The sequence below is a fragment of the Stegostoma tigrinum genome, chromosome 4 (assembly GCF_030684315.1).
Source record: "Stegostoma tigrinum isolate sSteTig4 chromosome 4, sSteTig4.hap1, whole genome shotgun sequence".
In the NCBI taxonomy this organism is placed as follows: domain Eukaryota; kingdom Metazoa; phylum Chordata; class Chondrichthyes; order Orectolobiformes; family Stegostomatidae; genus Stegostoma; species Stegostoma tigrinum.
This window is the reverse complement of record NC_081357.1, coordinates 106217138-106242935: the sequence shown is the minus strand read 5'-3', so window position 1 is coordinate 106242935 and position 25798 is coordinate 106217138. Positions and strand designations below refer to the sequence as shown.

Below are 25798 nucleotides of genomic sequence, written 5' to 3'. Positions count from 1 at the left end.
GTCAGGATACTGTGTGTCTTGATGGGTGTCCCACAGCATTGCTATTTTTGTTCTCTTTGGTGGCAGTGGTTGTCGTGAAGAGAAATATCTTTGATGTAATCAGCATCATTGCTGACAGAGTCATATCGTTCCTACTCCTTGTTGAACTCTGTCATTTTTGAGTTTGTGAGAGTGTTGAATACAAGAGAACTGCATCAAATCAGAATTTTAGTACAGTACAAGAAATCTAGAGAGTGTGCAGAAAAAGATTTGCCTTTCCAAATTATATTTAAATTCAGCACAATTTCAGAAGCTGTATTTATCAGAAATCCTGTGGTTTGCCAGTACACGTCAAGTCTGAGGCCGCCTTCCTCAAATTAGTGCACATCCCATTTATAGTTTTAATGTGAAAAGTAAAAATAGACCTGCTTTCTCTCAAGTGTTAGAGCAGCGTAGCTCTATTTTAAACTAACTTCTTTAAATATTTTAAAAATATTGTTAGAGAAGTTTTAAGTCTCAACAAGCATCATGGGAGTTTGGTCCCTTGTATTTTTGGCACTCTGAGAATGAGAATTCCCTGTAGATTGGCAAAATGGTACCGCTGAGAAAAGACAAATGAATGTGGCTTCACACTTTAGTCATAGAAGGGTAAGACTTCAACACTAAAGATGTTCTTATTACCTTGATTGCTGGTGAGGACAATTACATTATTTGAAGTTTTCCAAGTATACCCATATGAAATTCATTGAGAGAGATAACAAAGAAAGAACAAAGATCAGTACAGAACAGGAACAGGGCCTTTGGCCTACCAAGCGTGAGGTGACACATGACACTATAAACTAAAATCTTTTGTCTCTGCACAGCCCATTTGCCTCTATTCCCTGCCTATTCATGTATCTCTCAAGATGCCTTGTAAATGTTGCTATCGTATCTGCTTCTACCACTTCATCTGGCAGCACATTCCAGGCACTTACCACGCTCTGTGTTCTTTTTTAAAAAAAACGTGCCTCTCACCTTAGTTACCATTGCCTTTGTCTTGTTGTTAGAATTTGTCAGGTGGATGCTGCCTATTCTTGACAGTGAAGTTCAATGAACAACCCATTTTAGATAATGAGTAGTCTGGGTTTCTGGTTGACAATTAACTTGAATCTGTTGACTTAATCGTAGACTTTGCCATTTTCCCTTTTGTTAATCTTCTATGTAAATGTGTCTAAAATGAGCATCCAAAGCTAATCTCATTGCCTTTCACCTTCTTGTAGTCCTGTATCTTCACCACTTTTCACCTGGAGCTGCAGTAATTAAAAAGTGGGATTCAGTATTTACAAGCATATTGTAGATAACTGCTTGATTGTTCACACCAGTTTGATGTTCTCTTAAAAATTGAAAGAACTCCGGACGTTGTAAACCAGAAAACAAAACAGAAGCTGCAGGAAAAGCTCAGCAGTCCTGGCAGCATCTGTGAAGGAAAATACAGCTAACATTTCAGGTCCGGTGACCAAGAGCTAAGTTCTGATGCAGGGTCACCGGACCTGAAATGTTAGCTTTGTTTTTTCCTTCACAGATGTTGCCAGACCTGCTGAGCTTTTCCTGCAACTTCTCTGATGTTCTGTTTAGTATGGGATGAATTAAAGGATTCCTGTGACAATAAAATCATTCAAAAGCCCAGGGTGCATGGATTCAAAACTGTTAAATCTGTAATTATTCCATAACTTTTGTTGGAGCCTTTGAGAAATTGGGAAATTGAAATGGGACTAATGGTAAAACATTACAGTACCTCACAGTGAGACCGTGGCACTCCGTAAAGCTTTGGTTTACAGGCCAACACTGAAATCAGTAGAACTAAATATTTGGTTTTAAACCAAAAGTGTACCACAAGCAACATTAAGTTTGTCTGCTGAAAAATAAGCTGATGATTGTTGAGGAGTGGTGTGCAACTATCACTATTTAATGCTCACCTAAGCATTTCTGAGTAAGCACAATCAAAAGAAAACACCAGCAAGCATTAAATTCAAGTGGTAAAGGTAAAGTTGCCATAGTCTCAGGAACCATAGGACTGGCTTTTCACTAAAGATAGAGACATGACTGGTGGTGGGTTCAATCTGAGGATCACCACACTTCAGGTGGAGAGAGAGGTTAAAGAGGTGGGACCGTTATGCTAACCTCAGCTGATGCAGGGATTGAACCCGCACTCTTGGCATCAGTTCATATCACCAACTAATTGTTCAGCCAACTGAGCTAACTGTCACCCGGTAAAGTCAAGAACCTAGACTGGAAACAATAAGGTGTGCATAAAGGAGGGAAAATTGGATATACAAGAATGAAAGGGAAATACTTGTTCGAAACAAAACATGTAGAGATTTAAGAGCTGTTTACAGTAGATTGCTTACACCAATGTGGTTTTGTTGTGATCTTTCAAAACCTTTTGTTCAGGAATTATCCCCTTGGAACAATCACAATTTATCTCTGGCATTGAAAACTTTGGTGTACCATGCCCTAGTGGTGTCTGGCTTAATGCCCTGTTCCCTTGCTTGATTTTGATTTATTTTTAAAAACATACGTGTAAATGTATTTATCACCTGCATCATAACAAATTGGCAACTTAGCCACAAATTTACATATAAGATACAGATAGATATTATATTACAGTACTACATCCTGTTTAAAGCAAAGTTAAAACCTTCTCCTATTCCTATTTTCTTCTTTCAGTGCTAGAAAATGAGCTTCCATACTTTGATGATGATGAACATGATGAAGGCCAAGTATTTGATTTCGACAGTGATGAGATACCAGAAGCAGACAGAGAGCCCAGCTCTGCCCCTCTACCTGTGGTTATGAATGAAGTGGAACACGGCACTACGGAAGCCTCAAAACAGGATGATGTAACTTTGGATACATCTACTGACAACCATGGATATTATGAAATATCAGAAACAAATAATTTGTCCCCGCATAGAAAGGATTTCGATCAAGACCCTAAAGCAGTGGCACGAGGTATTAGCGGTTACGAGGGGTTATGTGAATCACAGATGTTAACAATGATTTATTTATGTCAAAATATACTACAATTGTTTAAAGTTTCAGTTAGACCCTGTTATGGCTCACTGGAATAGTACACAATAAACTGAGCCCTGCTTTCCTGAAGTCGTACCAAATGTGAGATTTTTTTTCAGGTTTGGGCATAGTACCTCAATTTACCTGACTTTTAAACCAAGGATGATAACAGGTACAGACCAGGCTTCTGTACTGAACTAGAAGTTTTTTTTATTATAAGCAATTAGACTATAGTTACGATAAAACAGATATAGACTGTTGGCATATAGCACTACTAAAACACACACGTACACACGTGTTATTGGTAGAGTTAAGGAAAAACTAGAAAATCAGTTTAGTGGTATTGACTTCCCAGTTCAGATGTTGAGAAGATCCTCTGTAGCTTGCCAGGGCCTGGGTGTGAGGTTGTCTTTCTCCAGAAACTTCTGTTGGCATGTAAGAAGTACAGAGCTTCTGATTCACTTGGAAAATGTCCTTACTTATTAATTCTCATGTAACAGTTCACAATGACTTCTGCAGGAAAGGTATATGGTTTTCTTCAAGTTTAAGCTGAGTTGTTTTTTTAACTGCAGAGAATAGGTAGCTCCTTCCGTTGGGAACAACATCACACCCTTCTATGTACCAGCCACCTGGGTTGGTATTGAAGGTTGCCCATGATTTACTTGGCTTTACTAGGGCTGGCTGGCATCTATGACAGGCTTCCTAACTTTGAGTCTGTGCAGCAAGTCAATGCAAGTAAGATCAGGCAAGGCATTATATTGCAGGAATGCTATAAGCATCTAGGTAGGCTCAGTAATTGAGAATGCTGTGACAGCTAACTCACAGCCTGGAGGTGCAGAATGGTCCAAATAATGGACTGGGTGCACACCCCTCACTGCTCACTATCCTTGCAGCAGCATTAGAATGACAATGGCCAGTGCAGCATTGAAGAGTAGAAGCATTCCATAAATGGACCAGAGATGGGTAATGAGGGTTCTTAGAGGCTGGCATATTTTGGGTGACAATGTTTGTGGATTTGGGGTGATAGTGGTCTGTAATCATACTGCACACCCTGAGTTGTTAGTCCCCAATGTCCAACACGTAAGTCCTTACCAGCCAGCAACAAATTGCAAGAATTCTAATTAAAAGAAAAAGTTAGGAGAAAATAACTTGGAGAAATCAAAATAACCTGAGTTAATGGATGATAGAAACACATTTTAAAAAATATGATTGCCTTTGCAGAAAACGGTACTGCTGTCAATTTGCTACATACATCAACACAAGGCGCAGCACTTGCAAAAGTGAATCCATATTCGGTTATAGATATCTCACCAATCCAGGAAGGCGATCAAGTTGAATCATCAGGAGCAGAACAAAGCCTCCAGGACAATAAGGCAACTGGTCATGCACTTCCTGCTGGATATTGTATTCCAGTTCCCTGCGGATATGCTGTCCCATCCAATGTACCATTGTTGGTTCCTACATATTCAGCCCCTGTTACTTTAATAAGAAATATTTCTGTCGATGAGGAAGGTGAGGAGTCTGCATTGTAAAAATGGAAATCGGCAATAAGATTACTAACTGTAAATAATTATTTTTTTCTATATATGTTTTCTTTAAGGGCTAAGCCATTTTTTGAAAGAGGCACAAGTCATTATTTTCAATTAGTCTGCCCAACTTCTTTTTCGGCTCAAATAACTAACTTACCGGATCCCTTAGCTTCTCCTTTCTGTAATTATCTTCTGAACCCACATACAAATATATATAAGGGTCACATACATCAACCAGGATAGCTCGGACATATTGAAAACCATTCAGCTGAATTTGATTGTGAGAGGAAATCTCCATTGCAATCGTCTGAATCTTAAGAGCAGCTCACATAGAAACAAAAAAAAATTGATTCTTCAGATTCATATATTGATACAAATTGTACAAGATTTGTATGTGGGAGGAAGGGAAAGAAGGAGGGAGAAAATGTGAGGAAAAACACTCTTGAAAAGATGCAAGCTTGTTAAAAGTGGCAATCTTTTTTATTCTGAGCACTTAATTCGAAGCTAATAAATAGATTAGTTGGTATTCAGTATCTCACCAGTACTAGGTTGAAGATTTTTAAAATAATAATGTTATTATATCTTGTACGTTCACAGTGCCATTTACAAGTGAGGATTTTGATGCTAAAATTATTCAGTCAAACAGTCAGCCAGCTGGGTAAGTTTATCAACAGTTTAGATTAATGTTTAAATAATTTGGAACTGCTACGATTTTAAAAGGGAAGGGTTTTTTTTTCAAACTCGTCATTGACTCATTTCCTTACTCCAGAATTAATCAGGCTATTTTCCTTGCACTATAGTACTATTTTGTAGCCAGTGGTTTTCATTCTTTCAAAGGTTAATTATTACTCAGGCTGGAGATTGGAACCATTATTTTGATTGTGTAAAGATCTATTAGAACATTCTGGTTCCAGTGCGCCGTGGCCCTACACACATTTGTTTCCATGATCCAATGCCTCAATATTAAAATTTTCATTTTCTTCTTTTCCAATTACTCTATGTTCTAGCCCCTCCCTTTTTTAACCCTACTTCTTCCAATTTATCTGCACTCTTAATAATTCTGGTCTCTTGTGATCCTCAATTTTACTGAGTCCATTACTGCAGCTTTAAGATCGCAAATCCTAAACCTTGCTATATCGCATTTTTCCTCTCTTAAGCTGCTTTAAATTCTTTGACTAAGCTTTTGATGATCTGTTTTAATATCGCTTTTGGTGGCTAAGGGTCAAATGTTGTTTGATAACATTCCTGTGAAGCACCTTGCAATATTTACATCATTTAAAGGCACTATATAACTGTAACTTTCCAAATAATTTCCCGGTATTTTTGTTTGTCTGACAGAATTGATGCATGTTTGTGTTACACAGGGTCTGATGTCAGAAATGTGGTGACTAAGTTGTGCATGAAATGCAATAATTTTGTAAAAGTATATTGCTGTGCATGCCAATAGATTTTCAATTTTGTCCTTCTCGGGATCTAGACATTACTGATGCTGTCCATCCCTATTTATTAACTGAGTGGTTTGCTCAGCCATTCCATACTGTTAAAATTCAACCCTGATCCTGCAAGTCTGGAGCCATATACAGGCCAGACCAGGCGGGAATAGCAGATTCTGTCTTGTAAAGAAATATTAGTGAATTCAGAGGTTTCCCATTTATTAAATGAAATTATGTTCCACCAGATGCCGTATATGGATTTGAACCCATGTTCCCAAAGCATTAGCCTAGCCTCTGAATTATTGATGCAATGACATGACAACTGCCCCACTGTCTGCCTATAAATTACAGGCTATGGCATTGCTTTCCTTAAAAAAAACATTGGGATGAACTTTCTCAGATATATCTAAGATTTCTGTTGAAATAGTGGTAACTGCATCATTGCTGCTGTTTAGTTGGGGATACAGAATGAATTTCTTTTTATATGTCTGTCACCTCACCTGCATGAATGGTTTGTTACACATCCATCATTTCTTGTAGATGGAAAAATGTCAATAATTGTTTCTTTCTTATTAAGTCTTTATTTCCCTTTTGCTTCCCTGTATCTGACTGACAGAAGTATCAGTATGTTTGCCTAGTGATGTGCTGAATTTTCATTTTGGGTGCCAGACAGGCCCTTAGCTTTCCATAAAATTACTTCTTTTTCTGTTTTGTTGCACGTCCTGCAAATCCATTAATGTTTCATGTTATTCAATCATGGAATCATTAAAGTCCCGAAGAAGCCATTCGACCCATCAGGTCTCTACTGGCTCCGAAAAAAACTACCTACGTAATCCCCTTCTGTAGCCCTATCTCCGCAGCCCTCTAATTTAATCACTTTCAAATATGTATCCAGTTCTGTTTTTTAAAAACTCGATAGAATCCTCCTCCTCATCTCTCCCAGGCTGCGCATTCCTACCAACACTCTTGGTACAGAAACTTCTCCTAATCTCACCCCTAGCTCTCTTACTAACCGTTTGGAAGTTGCGACCCCTGTGTTACTGACATACCAACTACTGGAAACAGAACACCACCTTTACCCGGCCAAAATCGTTCATAATTTTCAACATCTCAATAAGGTCACTCTTAAGGTATGTTCCAAGGAGAAATAGCCTAATTTCTCTAATTCTTTCTTGTATCTAAAATCCCTCATTTCTGATGTCATTCAAATAAATCTCATCTGCACTCTCTAAAGGGTTTTAACATTCTTCCTTAAATAAGGTGCCCAGAAATGAACACAATACGCCAAATGTGGTCTGACCAATGATTCGTAGAGGCTAGTATCACTTTCTCGCTTTTATCCTCGATGCCTATATTTATAAACCCAAGGATCCTGTAAGCCTTCATAACAACCAATTCGACTGGCCTGGCCACCTTCAGAGAATTATGCACTTGAACCCTGAGGTCCCTCTCCTCCTATACTCCCTTCAAATTGTGCCATTGAGCCTGCATTGTCTTTCCTTGTTCCTTCTTCAAAATGCATTACTTCATATTTCTCTGCGTTGAAATTCATCTGTCAGGTATCTGGCCATTTGGAGAACTTGTCAAAGTCCCTCTGAGGTTGCTCAGCATCATCCAAACAATTTTCTCTTGCTTAGTATAATCAGAAAATTTAGAGATTTTTACACCCCACATCCATCTCCAAATTGTTTATGTAAATCTGAAAAAGCAAGGACCGTACACCAATCCCTCAGGAACACCACTTTCAACTCATCTCCAGTCTGAGAAATGCTCATCAATACCTACCTTCTGTTTCCTATCTTTTGGCCAGCTTCTAATCCATGCTGCTAATTCCAAACATTTCTGATTTGCTTTCCAACTTGCCATGCTGCACCATGTCAAATGCTTTCTGGAAGTCCAAATGTACAACATGCTGAGCACTACCCTCATCCACTGACTGGGTCACCTCAGCAAGGAACTCAATTAAATTTGTTAGATATGACCTGTCCTTGACAAACTGTGTTCACTGTCTGGTATTAATGTATTTTTCTCTAGGTGAATATTTATTTTCTTCTGCATTGTGGCCTTCAAGCTGACAGCAAATAGAAGATTAAAAGCTAGATTTGTAACAACTCTGGCTTTTGAATTTTTTTCAGGTTGTAAATACACAAAGTAACAAATTGAAATGACCAGAAGTGTTGGATGGCTGTGCTTCACGGATTTGATGTTAAATAGTTTTGCATGCTAGATTTTTCATTATAGTGTATATTTTGGTGAAAGTCCAGTATTTTGTTGTTTGCTTTTCAGACATCTCATAACATTTGGTTCTCTCCAATCACAAGAAAAATGAAGAGTAGGGGATGCATTGACTATCTGTCTTGTTTCTTTGTGGCAATGTATTCACCAAAAATGCAACTTATCTTAATTTTTTACCTTTAAATTTTATTACAGTGAAGATTACCTTGCTTTAGACACAGAAGATGCATTTACCAAATGGGCTTCAGATCCAGCAAATACAGCATGGCTGGAGGGTATGTATCAATGATGTAAAGAATGTATGAGTACAACACCATAACCTTCAATTTGTCCCTTGTGTGTAAATATGAAATCTTTGGATTGTGAATTGTAAGCAAAATGTCAAACCTGCTCTCTCTGAAAACACTTCTGACTTGGGAAAGATTCGGAAAAAGTATTGAGCAACGGGCAGCAAAGAACCTTATGGTACATAGTTGAGTATGCTGAGATGCAGCAGTAAAGCTACTGGATGTGAATTCTAATTAAGTGCAGCTAATATGCTCGTTAATGAGGTTCCAGTGTGAGTTGTAGTTGTTCATGGACAATGGGTGTTGCTGGCTAGGCAAACATTTATTGCCCTTCCCTAATTACTGTAGCGAACTGGTGCAGCTCCTGGCATGTACATGCACCCACAGTGTTATTAGCGATAGAAGTCCAAGATTGTGAAACATTGTTTTTTCACTGTCACGGTATTTCCAAGTAAGAGTGGTGAGTGGCTTGGAGGGAAACCTGCAGTTCATCGTGTTTCCATGTATCTGTTACCGTTGACTTTTCAGATTGCAGAGCATATTGGTTCGAAAGGTTCTTTTGAAGAAGCCTTAGTGCATCTTGTCAAGATGTTTCAATAGTGAGGGGAACAAGTGCTAAAAGTAATAGATGGGATACCAGTTATGCAGGTACTTTGATCTGGACGGTGTCAAGCTTTTTGAATGTTGTTGGAGCTTCATGCATCCAGGCAAGTGCAGCGTATTCTGTCAAACTCCTGACTTGTACCCTGTAGATGCTGGATGGGCTATGAGGATTTGGGAGGCTAGTTATGTGCTGCATTTTGCCTGTACTGGCTCACGAAACAGCTACCCATTCTTCTGTCCTATCTCTGAAATTCATCACCTTTTCAAATATATATCCAGTTCTCTTCTGAAACGTCCTATGGAATGCACCTTCATCACTCTCCCAGGCAGCACTTTCCAAATCCTAACAACTCTGAGTAAAGAAGTTCCTCCTAATCTCATTCCTAGCTCTCTGGCTGACAGTGTTGAAATCCAAAACACTGGTTACTGAGATACCGACTAGCGGAAAAAGAATATCCTTCTTTAGCCTGTTAAAATTGTTCATAATAAGGTCACCTCTTAATCTTCTGTGTTTCAAGGAGACTAAACCCAATTTCTCTACTCTTTCCGTGTATTCAAAGTCCTTCATTCCCGGTATCATTCTAGTAAATCTCCTTTGTACTCTGTCTTCAGGGCTTTAAGACTCTTCCTTAAATAAGGTGCCCAGAACTGAACACAGTATTCTCCGAATGTGGGTTCACCAATGATTTGTAGAGATGTAGCATCACATCCTTGCTTTTATACTCTATGCCTTTATATGTAAATCCAAAATTTTTATAAGCCATCTTAACAATTATTTTAACTTGCCTGGCCACCTCCGGAGAATTGAGCATGTGAAGATAAAATCCCTCTGCTCCTGTACTCATCTCAAAGTTGTACCATTAAGCCTGTACCGTCTCTCCCTGTATCTTCTACCAAATAAGCATATTCATATTTATTTTAATACTTTTTTTTAGATTCATGTCTTTTCTTTTTGCTAAAGTTCTTTATTACTGCTACTTTCTTCCATCCATAAGTAATTTTTTTTTTGTTGTTGCTAAGATCACACAGAACAGAAAGTTAGCATTTGGCAATCCAATTTGTACTGTTCTCCTGCTCCTTACCCGACATGTACATTTTTGCTTTTCCATTAGATATTCCCTTGAATTTAAAAGTTATCTTCCTACATCCACCCTTTCAGTCTGAGCATTCCAGATGTTATTGACGTATTGGTGTTCTGTCTTCAGTATTTGAATCTATTCCAATTACCTTCTGCATTGCAATAATTGCTACACATTGCCACAGCCTAGTCTACTTTCCCCAAGTGCCGAATGTTTCAAATTTTCTTGTATCAGAAATTTGTATAAGCATCACTATCACCCCTTGTTCAAGCTATCCCTAGTTTAAAATGTCACAGTGCATGCTGTTGCCCACATTCTCACTCTCATAACCACCGTCTCACATGCGGTCTACTGAACAAGAAATACTCTGGTTGGATTAGGCAGTAAGAATAATGGTGAGTCCATATGCTCCTGCTGTTAAAGTGTAAATTGGACCAACTCCCAGTAACTGTAGACACACAGTTATTTGTAGAAATCAGGAAGTTGCTGTCTGAGTTCCCTTGTCCATCCAGAGGCCCCACTGAAATGGTATCTTACACTGTTAGCATTGAATTGCGTGGAACAAGTCTATGCTGCATTATTTATTCATTATATATTTACTAAAGTCAAACAAGTTGAGGATTTGTCTATTCCACGATAATTAAATTCTTACCTGTAAGAATCAATGCCAAATAAGCATTCTGGCTCTGAAAAAAAAACAACTTTTAAAAGTGCTGGAACTCTGTCCTTCAAAATCCAGTTATTTCAGAATTAATGTTTCAAACTTTTATTTCCATTTCTTTTACCTCCCTCTCTCAATTCAACCTACTTTCCCTCTCTTTAAGATAAAGTACGATGTATCTAAGTAATTTCTGTCATGCCTCACAGGTCAGGATGAAGTAATTTATGATGATGTGCCAAGAGAAAATTCTGATGCGTCAGCAACAGGTAAATGCTGGCTCATGCACATTTGTTTTTGCAATGACCATTCTGTCTTTGAAACAATCCACATTTATGTTATCGAAGAACATTCTCTCAGAGTAGCATTGTGTGCTGAAGTGGCAAACAAAAATCTATTGTAATTAGCATAATGTAAAATAATATGCATTATGAAAATAGTATTAAGCCTCAGTTATTAATGTAGTTCCCTCATTATATGGTACAATGTTGTCCAAAGTATTGATATGTGCATTCATTCTAAATATAAAAATCATCTTGGATATGTACCTACCTTCAGTACTTTCAATGTCAATTATTACGTCTTCCATTGTTATGAAAATAAGTTTTTCTTTTAATTATCCCATCACACAATTAGAAACAAGTAAATGCCTGTTCTTGGTCCCTCATCACCAGATCCAGAAGAACTCATTTATGATGATGTAGAACATGGAGATGAGGCTGCGACAAGTTCTTTGGATTATGGTTGGAGCTCCAGTGAGTTTGAGAGCTATGACGAGCAAAGTGATGGTGAGGCTAAAAGTGAAAATGGAATTCCCAACTCATTCCTCCAAGGCAAATCTCACAAGAACAAGATACATGTATGTACCATGTGTGCACAAAATGACCATCATTTTAAGGTTTGAATCCATACAGAGGAAGGAAGCACTAAATGGAAAAACCTGTTAAAGAATACGCTCATTTTGTTTAGAAGTAAATAGCTTTAGAGAGAAGTTAATATTTTTTGTACTTGAACGGCCACCTCTTTCAGCCACTCAGTGACTGATTGGGAATTGTGTATGCTCGACACAACAAAGGATAGTGAGCTCAAACAGCTTGAGAACTACTGGAGATCTGGCATTCCCTGGAATTCAAGCTGTTGACCAGGAAACCTGCTGGCAGCAGTGGTGTTTGTAAGGATTGAGGAGGCTTTAAATTTGATAAGATCACTAATTTCAGGTAACAGTGTATCAGTGGTAATGTCCCTACCTTTGAGCCAGAGTACCCAGGTCCTACCTAAACCGGAGGTAGATCATAACGCATCCGAACAGATTGTTTAAAATCTCTATTACGTTGTATCTAATTGTTTCTCTTCAGTACAAAACACATTCTTGGGTTCTGTGCCTGAAGTAGTGCCACCATTTGTACCATGAGCAGATCAAGGTCAAGACCCTGAGTGAGTGTTGCGGTAGCTGTACTTCCACAGTGTATTCTCACAATGTGGTCAATGGTGCTTTAGCCCCGGAGGTAGCAAGATGCTGGGGATGGAACACAGCAGACCAGGCAGCATCAGAGGAGCAGGAAAGTTGACATTTTGGGTCAGGACTCTTCTTCAGAAATGAAGAACGTAAATGTAAAAGGATAAAGGAAGAACACACTCTGGTGCTTCGGGCTGAAATTCTTTCCACTGCATGACTTACCGGAAATCTCTCCCAAGTCAAGCCACCTGCATTGGGAATAGTTTAGAAGGATTTACAAGTTGATATTCAACCTGTTCAGTTGTATTACCGATGCATCTTCCTTGATCATTGAAGTCTAAATGTCAACAGTGCCACTAAGTGGAATGGAATATCACCTCCCAGAGGGGATGGCATAAAATTAATTACAGGAAGATTCGTGGAATTAAGTGCCAGTCGGGCATTTTCCAGGTCCAAGGCAGACTTTCCCTGGGTCAAGGATTCTGGGGCTAGATGACCCACCTGCCAAGAGTTGCCAGTCAGCTATAGCATTGTTGAGCAATCAGAAAGAAGGGCTCACACGTTCAAGTATGTGATGATGGGAGTGGGCTCAGGTGATGGTGAGGCCACGTTGGCACAGGCAGAGAGGGTGGGCAGCAAGGGAAAGAGGCAACACTGAGCAGGCTTCACCCCCAACCCTTTTCAGCCACCAAGGCCCTTGATATGTCTGAGAAGGCATTTGAATGAAGGGGCAATATTTTTATACACAATTCGTTTGTATATGGGTTGAACTTCCAGAGGAGGTAGTACATGTGAGTACAGTTACAGTGCTTAAAAGACATTTAGATAAGTAGATGAATACAAACTGTTTGGAGGGGTATGGGCCAAGCACAGGCGGGTCAGACTAGTTTACCTTCGGATTAGGTTTGGCATGGACTGGTTGGACCGAAGGGGCTTGTTTCCATGCTGTATGACTCTCCTGACTCTTTGACTCCCCTGGGAACTCGGGAGCGATCCTGATGGAGTTTACAGGGTTTACACGTGGCAAATGCCCCACCTGCTCCCAGGTAAATATCACTGTTTAAACAGTGAGGCATGAAAGCCATGGGCTTAATCACTCCCTAACCTATCAACAAAATGGCAACATGAATGTCAGGTATCAATGTTATAGAGCCATTTTAATATATCTGTGAGCAGTTTGATGACACAGTTTTGACGTATGTCTGGAATGGAGATACCATGTCAGTTCCCTTGAATTAGTGACCTAAGTAGTTGGAAGGAGGCATATAGTTATAAAATACTATAAATAAAAGTGTTTTTTTTTCACCATACAGGCTGCAGATAGGCCATCAAAATCCATTACATTCGGTTTCCTGCTTATTTTGTTGAGAGTAGTTTCAGATGGACATGAAGTGATCTCCTGACCCTCATAAACAAACAAGTAGAATTGAGCATTTTTAAAAGAAAACCTGCCCCCTACTGGAAGTGTACCATGTTCTTTCTCTGAACAGCAGGACAGAAAGTCTAAGATAATAAAGTGTGAAGCTGGATGAACACAGCAGGCCCAGCAGCATCTCAGGAGAAAGTCCACTGTCTGTGGCCGCTCCAACAGCCTGTGCCTGTTTAACAGCAACACAACCTTTTAAAAAAAAATCGCTCTGTATTCTATCTCGTTGAGCCTGTACAATCTGGATGTACTGAGCCAATCAGGACCCCCAGCCCGTGTTCTGCATCACTGAATAATTCACCTGGCACACGTGCCATGAGTTGTTGCCAATTTTTTTTCTTGTCCCTGACCCAGTAGAAACGTGACCTGATTGTTGACCAGCTGCTCAGCTTCACTAAGCAGCTATTTTTCAGTGGTGATCACCTGGATTTTCAGCTGATTGAGAGAAATTTTTTCTTTAAAGCCAGAAGATTTATTCTTTCCTCTGAGAAGGCGCTCATAAATTTGGTTCTATCCCAACCTTCCCGCTGTAATTCCCCTTTTGAGGCATTTTTAAGGTGTAATATTTTTAGATGATCGGATGTGGAACAGAGACCAGCTAAGCTAGACAGGCTGCATAATGCTATATTTTGTGAAATTATTAGAGTCTGGGCTCTGAATGAACTATACTTATATGTTGATTTTGCAAGTAAAATAACATGCACTTGTATAATGCATTTCACAACCTTAGATTGTGCTAATAGACTACTTTTGAATGGTCTCTGGAGAGAGAAAATAGAGTTAACATTTTGAGTCCAACTATCCTCCTTCATAAACAATGACAGAAATTTCTGGAAAAGCTCAGCAGTAGACCTGGTGGTGTTTATGGAGAGAAAGCAGTATGACCCTTCAAGTGGATCTAAAATATTAACTCTACTGATTTTCTCCAGAAATTTCTCGTTTTTGTTTCAGACGTCCAGCCAGTGAAGTTCTTTATTTTACTCCTATTTTACCCTGTTTTAAAGTAGGAACATAGTAACCAGCTTGAACACAGTGAATTTCACAATCAGTACTGCGGAAAGAACCAAATTAGTTGCTTTAGTGATGTTGACTGAGGACACTTTGGAGAAGGATTCTGTTGTTCTTTGAAATAGTGACATGTAGTTTTTAGACTATATGAGAAGCTGACAGGACTTGAGTATTACAGCCTGGATATTCCAACAGTCAGAGAGCCGGGGCGGGGGTGGGGGGGGGGTGGGGGTGGGGGGGCGGAGAGAGGTCAGTGGGGGGGACCACAGTCAGGACCCTGTGAAACCCCAGACACAGTAAACGTTGTGGGAATTGCCTGGGAACTTGAAGATTCTGATGGACAATTGATCTGTGCCTGGAAACCTCGAAAGGAATCTATTGGAGGTTCTGCTTCTGTAAAGGTAATAGTCACTGTGAATTAAAAACTGAGTCTCAATCCTGAAAATCTGTTAAGCTGAGTCTCCCTCTTGCCATATACCAAACCAATTACACCAACCCCCTTAATCCTGTGGATTCCCAATGAGCACTGCTTTCTCTCCCCAGCACATCAGAACCCCCAACCCAAAAATGATTCCAAACTGCTTGAACATTGGTTCAAACCCTGACATCCCCTCACCCACTGACCTGAACCACTGAGAACTGACATCAGCCCTCACCCCACCAGAACATCTGGAAGCCCCACACCCCTTGCCATCCTCAACACCCCACTTTCCCACCAGCCCTGACAATCCCATTGGCTGCCACAAAGTCCCTGCCTCACCTACCCTAAGCACCCCATCACTTATTTTATACCTAACCCATCTGACACCCTAATCCCTCCATTAACTGGCACTCTCATCCGACATTTACCTTACATACTTAACTTTTCACAGCTACTGGCTGTGCTGCTGACCGTTTGAATCTCAGAACATGACACACTGCTGTAAAAAGGGGTAATAATCTGAATTTCCCCGACTTATTCTGCTTGACAGGGTTACTGTGTTGATTTCAGGTACAAATTATATTTCAGAAGGAGCCCAGATTGGAATTCCCAGTTAGAAGCGTGAAGCTCAGTGCCAGCAGGAAAAGAAAATGGAGGCAAAGTAGCAATCCAATTATGATTGCCACTCCACGGAATATCTGGGCCCAGGTTTTATCTTCAAGATGAAAGCTTTGATGAGGCAGCGTGCACTTTGTATGGCACTCAAGTGTCAGCCTAGTTTTATTTTGCTGAAGTCTCTGGTGTGGGACTTGAACTCATAACTTGCTGACTCAGAGCTGACGGCACTATCGAGTGATCCATGTCTGACGCATAAATAATGCAAAGTATATTTCTGAATTCCAAAATTTGCTTTTCAATAACAGGATATGTTTATCCATAAATAACCAACTTCAGCATGAGGCTGAATAAGTGTCTTTGGTTTAGCTTTCGCAGGACCTAAGTCGTTTAAAAGAACACTATGAGAAGAAAATGAAAGAACTGGCAAATGCAGTGGGAAGTGTGGAACTTCAACAACTGAAGCAGAAACAAGAACGGAAGGTACTTTCTCCTTTTGGAGACTAGTGTTGAAATTAAACATGAGTTTATAGTATTGTTACCTTTGAAAAAATCAAGCAGGCTGGGTTTTTTAATGAATAAAATTACACATGCCTTTCAGAACTGAATTGTGCTTTATCAAAATTGGCACTTGATGGTCTCTGAAAGGACCTGTGTTGAGTGTTTTCAGCATTTCATAGCTGGCGATAGTTTGAACTTTTTGCCCAAATGTCACAATGCTCCCTCTAAGGATGAAATTTGCTCTTCCAGATGAATAGAATCCTACTCCTCTGCTGCTACTCAGTAAATTCCACAAATTCCTTTTCATTGTGTCGGTAAACACTAATGCATTATTATGTTTCTTGCATAATTGGATAGAAACTGAGAGAAACGCTTGTATCCATTTAGCTCCATGTTTATTCTTGTGTTTACACTTGTCATATTGAAAAGCACTTATTGTAAGTTTGCAAAGGAAGATAGCTGGATATAGTATATTTTTAACAAGTTCTTTCTGAATTACGCATCACAGTTTGTTTAACGTAAGGCATGCAGTTAAAATACAATGAAACATGATCAATCAAATTGTCCTGGTTTTTCAAACAAAGTGTTAGGTACTTGACAGCTTGATACTCACCAGTTACTGAGTGATAAGTGAAACATATGTAATAATTGTAATAATTGGGAGGTCATTTGCAGTCTTGAATGCAACATAAAACCGGGACTAATGAAAAGCAAGATAATTGATGATGTTGGAAATTTGACAGAGTCATAGAGCTGTACAGCATGGAAACAGATCATTCAGTCCAACTTGTTCACGCCAACCAGATATCTTATATTAATCTAGCCCCATTTGCCAGCATTTGGCCCATATCTCTCTCAAACCCTTCCAATTCATAAAGCCATCCAGATGCTTTTTAATTGTTGTAATTGTAACAGCTTCCACCACTTCCTCTGGCAGCTCATTCCATTCATGCACCACGCTCTGCATGGAAAATTGCCCCTTAGTTCCCTTTTAAATCTTTCCCCTCTCATTTTAAACCTCTGCCCTCTTGTTTGGGACTCCCCTACTCTGGAGAAAAGACTTTGAATATTCGCCTTATCCATGCCCCTCATGCTTTAAATGGAAAATGCTGGAATTATGAGTTTTCAACATCTATAAAGAGAAAGAAAAGAAGGGTAAAAATTTTTGAGTGTAATCCTCCCTGAATGACAAGAAAGCTCTGTGTTGGCAATAAAGAATGTATAAGGAAGGGGGTTAAGTAGTCCACTCATCCAGGGAGACATAATGAATTGAATGACCTTCAGTATTAAACAATTAGACGCATTATCTATCATTTGGGGTAAATTCCTCACCTGGAAATGCAAAAGATATAGTTTAGGGAGAAAGTCACCATTTTTTTAGCTCGATTTATTATTGTCACATGCATGTAGGTACAGTGAAAAGTTCTGTTTTATATGCAGTACAGGCAGATCTCCTCCCCACTATGCATTTAAGTGTTGGCCAGGAAGGCCCATGGGTAAACACTTAAGGGACACAAATTTCTCTCTCTGCCTTTGGAAGCCATCCGCAGGGACTGTTTCCTCTTGGCCCCTCTGGTCCACTCTTCCTCCAGCCCCGATAACTCCCCACACCTCCACCGCACCTTCCCTTGTATTTGCAGGAGGTTTAGCACCTTTCCGTTTACTTCCTCCCTTCATAGTATCAAAATCCCTGGACATATCTTCCAGGTGAAGCAGTACTTTAACTGTTTTTGTTGTGTCGGTTCTCCACCATCAGTCTAGTCTTCTGTATTCGCTGCTCACAATGTTTTAGCCTCTAGGTTGAGGACACTGAGTGACTGCTTTGCAGAACACTGATATTCTGTCTGTAAAAATGACTCCAAACTTCCAGGGGCCTCTCACATTAACATACCATTTATGGTTCCCATTTCTGTCGCGGGCCTGCTGCAGTGTTCCAGTAGGCCTCAGCACAAACTCAAAGGACAACATCATATTTTCCATTTGGGGACCCTACAGCCTCTAAGACTCAACATCGAGTTCAGTGATTATTTGTTTAGAGCTAGATTACGACCTTCTGTGTTTTTTACGCAACCCCATACCCTGCTCCTTTACCTGGGTCCTGTTACAGTGGTCAACTTCAGTAAAGGATGTAAATTGTTAGTTACAAGGAAGCAGCAGGATTTCGTTAAAACAAAACGAAGAACTGCGGACGCTGGAAACACAAGAACAGAAATTGCTGGCAAAGCTCACCAGACTGGAAAAGTTCAGAACACAGTCAAGAAGAAGGGTCATGGGACTGAAGCAAATGTTAGCTCTGCTTTCTCTCCACAGATGCTGTCTGACCTGCTGAGTGTCTCCAGCGATTTCTGTTCTTGTGCATGGCAGGATTTTCTTCTTGCCTTGTCCTATCAGGTCATGTCATGTCACGTCATGGGTTGCTTTCAGCAGACCCTACCTATTCTGTCCAACTCTTAGCCCTCATCTTCCCTCATTCAGTTTCTCTCCTGTCTTGGCTTGCAATCAATAATCCCCTTGTCTGCCTACCCCTTGCTTATCTCTCTTTCCTCTCTCATTCTCTCTGGGCTTTGCCTTCACCTCTCTCCCAAACTTCTCTTTAATATAGCAGCTGGGAGAAAGTGGCATTTATTAGTTCTGATGCAGAGACACTTGACTGGAGATATTAACTCTGCTTTCTCTCCACAGATGCTGCCAGACCTGCCATGTTCTCAATATCTGTTTTTGACACAATATTAAAAGATGCCAATGAATTCAAGCCCTTTGCATGTCAAAATTACTCCAGCTCACGACTTTACAATGTACTGTACCCGCTTATTTTACTATAAATCAATGATTACCCCTGTTGTATGAAAGTAAGATTAACTTGCCTCGAGAAGAACGTAAGAAAATAGGAGCAGGAGCGGACTATCTGGCCCTTCAAGCCTGCTCCGCCATTCAATAAGATCACAGCTGATCTTTTCATGGCCTCAGCTCCACTTACCCACTCTCTCACCATAACCCTTAATTTCTTCACTATTCAAATAATTATGTAACTTAGCTTTAAAAACAATCCACGAGGTAGCCTCAACTACTTCACAGGGCAGGGAATTCCACAGATTCACAACCCTTTTACTGAGGAACTTTCTCCTCAATTCAGCCCTAAATCTGCTGCCCCTAATTTTGAATCTATGCCCTCTTGTTCTACATTCACCTGCCTGTGGAAACAACCTCGCTGCTTCTACTTAATCTATTCCCTTCATAATTTTACATGTTTCTATAAGATCCCCCCTCAATCTTCTAAATTACAATGAATATAATCTCAGCCTAGTCACTCTCTAGCGAGTAGTCAACCTAGTGAATCTCTTCTGCACTCTTTCCAGTGCCAGTACATCCTTTCTCAAGTAAATCGACCAAAACTGCATGCAGTACTCCAAGTGTAGCCTCACCAGCACTCTATACAGCTGGAACATATCCCCCCTCTGCTTTTAAACTCAATCCCTCTAGCAATGAAGGACAAAATTCCATTTGCCTTCTTAATTACCTGTTGTACCTGCAAACCAACCTTATGCGATTGCTCACGTTCATAAAATCTGTACAGTGTGGAAACAGGCCCTTCAGCCCAGCAAGTCCACACCAACCCTCCGAGCATCACACCCAGACCCATTCCCCATAACCCACTTAATCTGCACACCGCTGAACACTATGGGCAATTTATTTTTGGCCGATCCACCTAACCTCCACATCTTTGGACTGTGGTACGAAACCGGAGCACCCAGAGGAAACCCACGCAGACACAGGGAGAACATGCAAACTCCACACATACAGTCGCTCAAGGGTGGAATTAAACCCGGGCCCCTGGTGCTGTGATGCAGCATTGCTGACCACTATGCCAGGGTGCCACCCCGATTCATGCACAAGGATACCCAGGCATTGCATCCTGCTACAAAATTTTTACCTTTCACATAATAGTCCCTTTTATTGTTATTCCTACCAAAATGTATGACTTTGCATTTATCAGCATTGTACAGCATCTGCCAGACCTTTGCCCACTCATTCAAACTATTTATATCTCTCTACAAACTTTCAGAATCCTCTGCACACTTTGCTGTATCACTCATCTAAGTTTCACCAGCAAACTTTCACACGTGGTCCCCAACTCCAAACCATCAATGTAAGTTGTAAACAATTGCTGTTACAACACTGGTCCCTGCGGCAAGGCCCCTAGTCACTGTTCGCCAACCGGAAAAGCACTCATTTTTCTGCACTCTTCGCTTCCTATCAGTTTACCAATCCTCTATCCATGCTAATAGACTGCTCATAACGCCACGTGCCTTTATCTTAGACAGCAGCCTTTTAGCAACACCTTGCTGAATGCCTTTTGGAAACCCAGATATACCACATCTACTGGGTCACCGTTGTCCACCATGCTCGTAATGTCTTATAGGCTTCTAGTAAATTAATTAAACATGACCTACCTTTCATAAACCCATGCTGCATCCGCCCAATAAGATAATTTCTGTCTAGATGTCTTACTGTTTCTTCCTTGATAGATTCAAGCATTTTCCCCACTACAGAAGTTATGCTAACCGGCCTATAATTCCCCATATTTTGCCTGCCTTCTTTTTTAAACAGTGGAGTCACATTTTCTGTTTTTCAATCTGCTGAAACTGCCCAAGAGTTAAGCGTACTTTGGAAAATTATCGTGAGTACGTTCGCTATATCTCTCCCTCCATCTCATTTTAGTATCCTGGGATGCATTCCATTGGGGACAGGAGACTTGTCTATCATTAGCTCCATTAGCTTGCCCAACACTACCTCTTTCGTGATACTGATCATCTTTAGGTCCTCACCTTCCTTTGTATCCTTGTCATCAGTTACTGACAAGTTATTCATGTTCTCCACTGTGAAGACCAAAATACTGTTCAATGCTTCAGTTATTTACTCATTTCCCATTTTAAATCCCCCTTCTCATCCGTAAAGGACCAATATTTGCCTTAGCCATTCTTCCTCATTTTATATATTTGTCGAATCATTTGCTATCTGTCTTTATATTCTGAGCTAGTTTACTCTCATAATCTATCTTTCTTTTCTTTATAGCTTTGCTTGTCGCTTTTTGTTGACCTTTAAATTTTTTCCAATCTTCTAGTTTCTCACTGGTCTTTGCCACATTGTATGCCTTATCTTTCAATCTGATAGCCATCCTAATTTTCCTCAGATATCCATGGCTGATTGCCCCTTTTCCTATAGTCCTTCCTTTTTGCTGGTATATATTTTTGCTGAACCCTTTGAAAAATTGCTTTGAAAGTGCTGCACTCTTTTGTGATAATTTTTCATTCTTTAGGATTTGACAAAGTGGGCATTAGCAGCGTAAGCCAGTGGTTGTCAACATCTACCAACTCAAGACTGAAGTCATAGCACAAACACATTTTACTGTTTACATATTGTACTTACTCGATAGAAATACGAGTGCATCAATAAACAATAATCTTATCTTGAGGTTCACATAGCACCTGTGAATTATGAGGTCCCTCGACCCTCTTTTCCCTTGTCGCAGATGCGCCACAAAGTATTGACGACGTTGCATTTGTATTTGCTGTTTTCTTAAATATAGGAGGTGACAATCCAGAATGTTCTTTCAACAAATCTTGAAGATGTTTATCATACCATGTGGTGTATATTGCAAGAAGGGAACCCTGCTACGCGCAAAAGCAGAAATGCTAGAGAGACTCAGCAGGTCTGGCAGCATCTGTGGAGAGAAAGCAGAGCTAACATTTTGAGTCCATTGACCCTTCTTCAGAACTGTATTCTGAACTTCTCCAGACCTGCTGAGCCTCTCCAGAAATGTGTATCTTTTTGTGTGTTTTGGATCACCAGCATTAGCAGTTCTTTGTTTTATTTTAAGAAAATCCTGTTACTTCGTAACTAAGAATTTACGTACTTTACTCAAGTTGATCACTGTAAGGATCTGCATGGAACACTGATTGCGATTTTATTCAAATTCATTGGATGTAGAAGACCAACAGAGAGGTGATATTAGCAGTAAATCAAAGTAAATTTGTGTCTCCAATAATATCAACCATAAAATCCTGATGTGAGAAACTCAAATGACCATGGTCTCAGGACATCCTATATTACTTTTCTGCCTTCATAATCAAGTTTCATCAGTGTTTCCACATTTGCCTTAAGTTCTTTGAGGTGTTTGTGAATTGCCTTTGTAGTAAGGTAAGTCTTTTATCTCTTCATTTGCAAGGACGAGGTTTAAGGACTAGATTTAAAAGATTCTTTTTCTCTATCAGCTATATCTGATATGAAATATTGCTGTATAGAAGTCAGATAAAAGTTCAAGATTTCTACTTTGATACACCGAGCTTGTGTACCAATGAGACCTGTGCATGCAAGGTGGTGTCACTAGGTGTTGGAAACTTTCACATACTGTTGCTTCTGATGAGTTTAAATAAGACGAAGTTTGTTGAGGGGGAGATAGTGAACAATGCTTTGCGTTGTTAATTATATACCTTATAGTCGACAACTGTTGGCTACTAAACACATGTACTTTGTATTTTTTTTTACTGGCCCAATAATATCCTGTTGAAGCACACTTAGAGGTGGGAGCAGGCAGCATAAATTCCACAGTACCAGACATGAAATGTTGTTGTCAGAGACAGCGAACATCTGTTGTAGGCGTTTGCAGTATTGCTGCAGCTTGTCATCTAACACTTTAAGTCAGGCCAATGTTTAATTACCACTTTTTTTTCAAATCACTGCATCAGCGTACAGCTGTTAGGGAACAAATTAAAATAAGCATTAGCATGTGCTGAGATTTTCTGTTCATTTACTTTATTTTGTTGGGAAGCTGTACCTCTAGTGTCATAATCCAATGTGCACAATTCAATTCCACTTATTAGGAATTTGAATGGAAAACTGCATAGCTTATCTGAGGGAAAGCTAATAAGACTAATAATGTTCAAGTAAGCAAGACCTTGAACTGCTGTCTCCTGTACTCTTGTTGGTGATAGAAACAACACTAAAATGCCCTGAATTTATATTTGTAACCTATTTGGTTTCAGTATTATGTTCTTATCAACTGTGTAAAAGTTTTACCTGAAAACCAGAAAGCAAAGTGGCATGTGATGTGGAAATACTAATTAATACTAATTCCATTATTTTTGTATCAAAACAAACTATAATTCTACCATGTATTATGAGCATTAGCAGTCCAGTCAGTATCTCTCATCCATTTTTTATGGACTATTTTCTCTGTTGTGTGTTAACCATTAGTTGTTAATTCTGCATGAGTAATTCCATAGCAATACAATTAGTTCATTCAATCTGTCTTTATGCATGAATTGGTGACGGTTGAATACAAAGGATAAGCTTTCTACTGTGGTTGGATTTTCCCATGTAAGTTATCCCTTGCATGCAAATTTCTGTGCCATGTTTTAAAGTAAAATTAAAATCACATCAATTTTAAAAAATAGAAATTCATAGAATCATAAAGAAGGAGGCCATTTGTCATGATGTGCCCATACTGTTTCTTTGAAAGCATAAACCATTGGTCCTGCATCATTGCTCCTTCCCCCTGTCTCTTTAAGTTTATTACTTCAAGTAAAAAGTTACTTCATTTCAATATTATAAGAAGTCCTCTTATCCCAATAGCCAGAATTCGTAGAGAGAGGATAAACAATGTTTGGAGTTGATAACATTTCATCGCAAGTGGAAAATATTAATGAGATGGAACAGGTTTTAACTAAGTGTGAATACAGCTTCGGCTACTAATGGAGGACGGAGTTCAGTTCTAGTCTCCCTCCTAAAGGAAGGATGTTGTGAAACTTAAAAGTGTTCAGAAAAGATTCACAAGGATGTTCCCAGGAAGATGTTGGAGGGTTTGAGCTATAAGGAGAGGTTGGATAGACTGGAGTGTCGGAGTCTGAGGGGTGACCTTGTAGAGGTTTGTAAAATCATGACGGGCATGGGTAGGTAAATAGACAAGATCTTTTCCCGGGGGTGGGGGAGCCCAAAACTAGACTAGATTTAAGGTGAGAGAGGAAAGATTTAAAAGAGAACTAAGGGCAACCTTTTCACACAGAGGGTGGTGTCTGTATGGCATGATCTGTTAAGGGGGCTGATACAATTGCAACATTTAAAAGGCATCTGATAGGTATTTGAATAGGAAGGGTTTAGAGGAATATGGGCCAAATGTTGGCAAATGGGATTTGATTTATTTAGAATATCTGGTCAGCATGGATGAGTTGGACCGAAGGGTCCATTTTCATGCTGTATGTCTCTATTAAGATGGGCAAGCAGAGTCAGAGAACGAAAGGTAGGAAAAATTAAATGGCAAAATGGGTGATGTTTCAAGGCAATAGGTGATGTTGATGGGATAAGTAAAGAAACAAAGATGGTTTAAGAGGAGTTATATATTGTAATTGCAGAATCTTCTGAAATTGCATAGTGATGAGTCTGGAAGGATTCCATGTACACAGTTGAAAGGTGAAGTACCATCCAGACGCTTGCATTGAATTTCAGTAGAACAGTGTTAGGTTGTCAAAGCAAGAGATTTCAAGTATTAGCTGTGTTCGGCAAACTGGTCAATGAAGCTAAGTTTGATCACCCGAAATTCAAGGGGGACCACATTGTCGACAGCAAATACAGTTTGGTCAGTAAAAACAACAAGAGAATTGCTGTTTCACCTGAAGTTTGGAGCCTTGGATTCCAAAAAAAAGTGAAGGTGCAGTACTGGCATTGCATCACATTGGCATGGGAAGATGCCAGGGAGCTTGAGAGTAAAGTATTGGGCATGATTTAGGAGTTCTGTGCTGAAAGAGGAGATGGAATAAAAATGCAATTGTTGGTGACATGGCATTGGATTTGTTGGTAATGGTGGACGGTGATCTCTTAAATGCAGCAGTTGGTGAGGTTGAAGGTGAGGGCACAAGAAATTCTAATGTGCTCCTGAGCAGAGAAGGAAAGGCAAGGGATGAGAGCAGAAGTGCTGGAAATGGCATATCCAAGTAAAGTTCAATGCAAGCTTAAGGAAAAGCACCTCAAATTTTAATGATGCTCTTTAAATCTTCCCAAGCTGAAAATGGAGTTCAGAAGTTTCAGAACATGGTCTGTTTTCCCATTTCTTTTGAACAGTAGCTGTTAGTAATTATTCTGTGATTAGCATTTGTACCTGCTCTAGATACATCTTTTGTTTCTTTTCTTGTCTCATTACCACCTTCTCTGGTCTTGAACTATCACAAATTTACATTTCAACTCTCCTTCCTTCCAGCCAATCACAGGTCCTTCCATTTTATTCTTCACCCTTTTCCCATCAACTTGTCCAATGTCCTAATCTTATTTCCCATTTTCAGCAAAAAGAATAGAAAAACATAATATTATTTAAATTGAGAGGGGATGTAGACTGCTACAGTCCAGGAAACACTAAGTCCTTGAGCAAGGGTGACAATCATTTAGTATTCAGGCATGAGAATAATTAACAAATGGAATGCTGCCCTTTTTTGTGCAAGGGAGATACAGTATAAAAGTCAGGAAGTCT

The 25798-nt window shown here is 39.7% G+C and overlaps 1 protein-coding gene across 3 annotated transcripts in view; it reads left to right on the top strand.

The window, feature by feature from the left end:
* arhgef10 (Rho guanine nucleotide exchange factor (GEF) 10) overlaps positions 1-25798 on the top strand; it is a 271880-nt gene that overhangs the window by 80519 nt on the left and 165563 nt on the right. For 2 of the 3 annotated variants that reach the window (XM_048530739.2, XM_048530740.2), the window contains 7 exons: positions 2686-2970; positions 4252-4542; positions 5157-5217; positions 8423-8502; positions 11064-11123; positions 11529-11713; positions 16150-16263. In XM_048530739.2, the coding sequence (XP_048386696.1) occupies positions 2686-2970; positions 4252-4542; positions 5157-5217; positions 8423-8502; positions 11064-11123; positions 11529-11713; positions 16150-16263 (1076 nt within the window). The remainder of the gene's footprint in view (positions 1-2685; positions 2971-4251; positions 4543-5156; positions 5218-8422; positions 8503-11063; positions 11124-11528; positions 11714-16149; positions 16264-25798) is intronic. The other variant, XM_048530741.2, reaches the window with a different exon arrangement.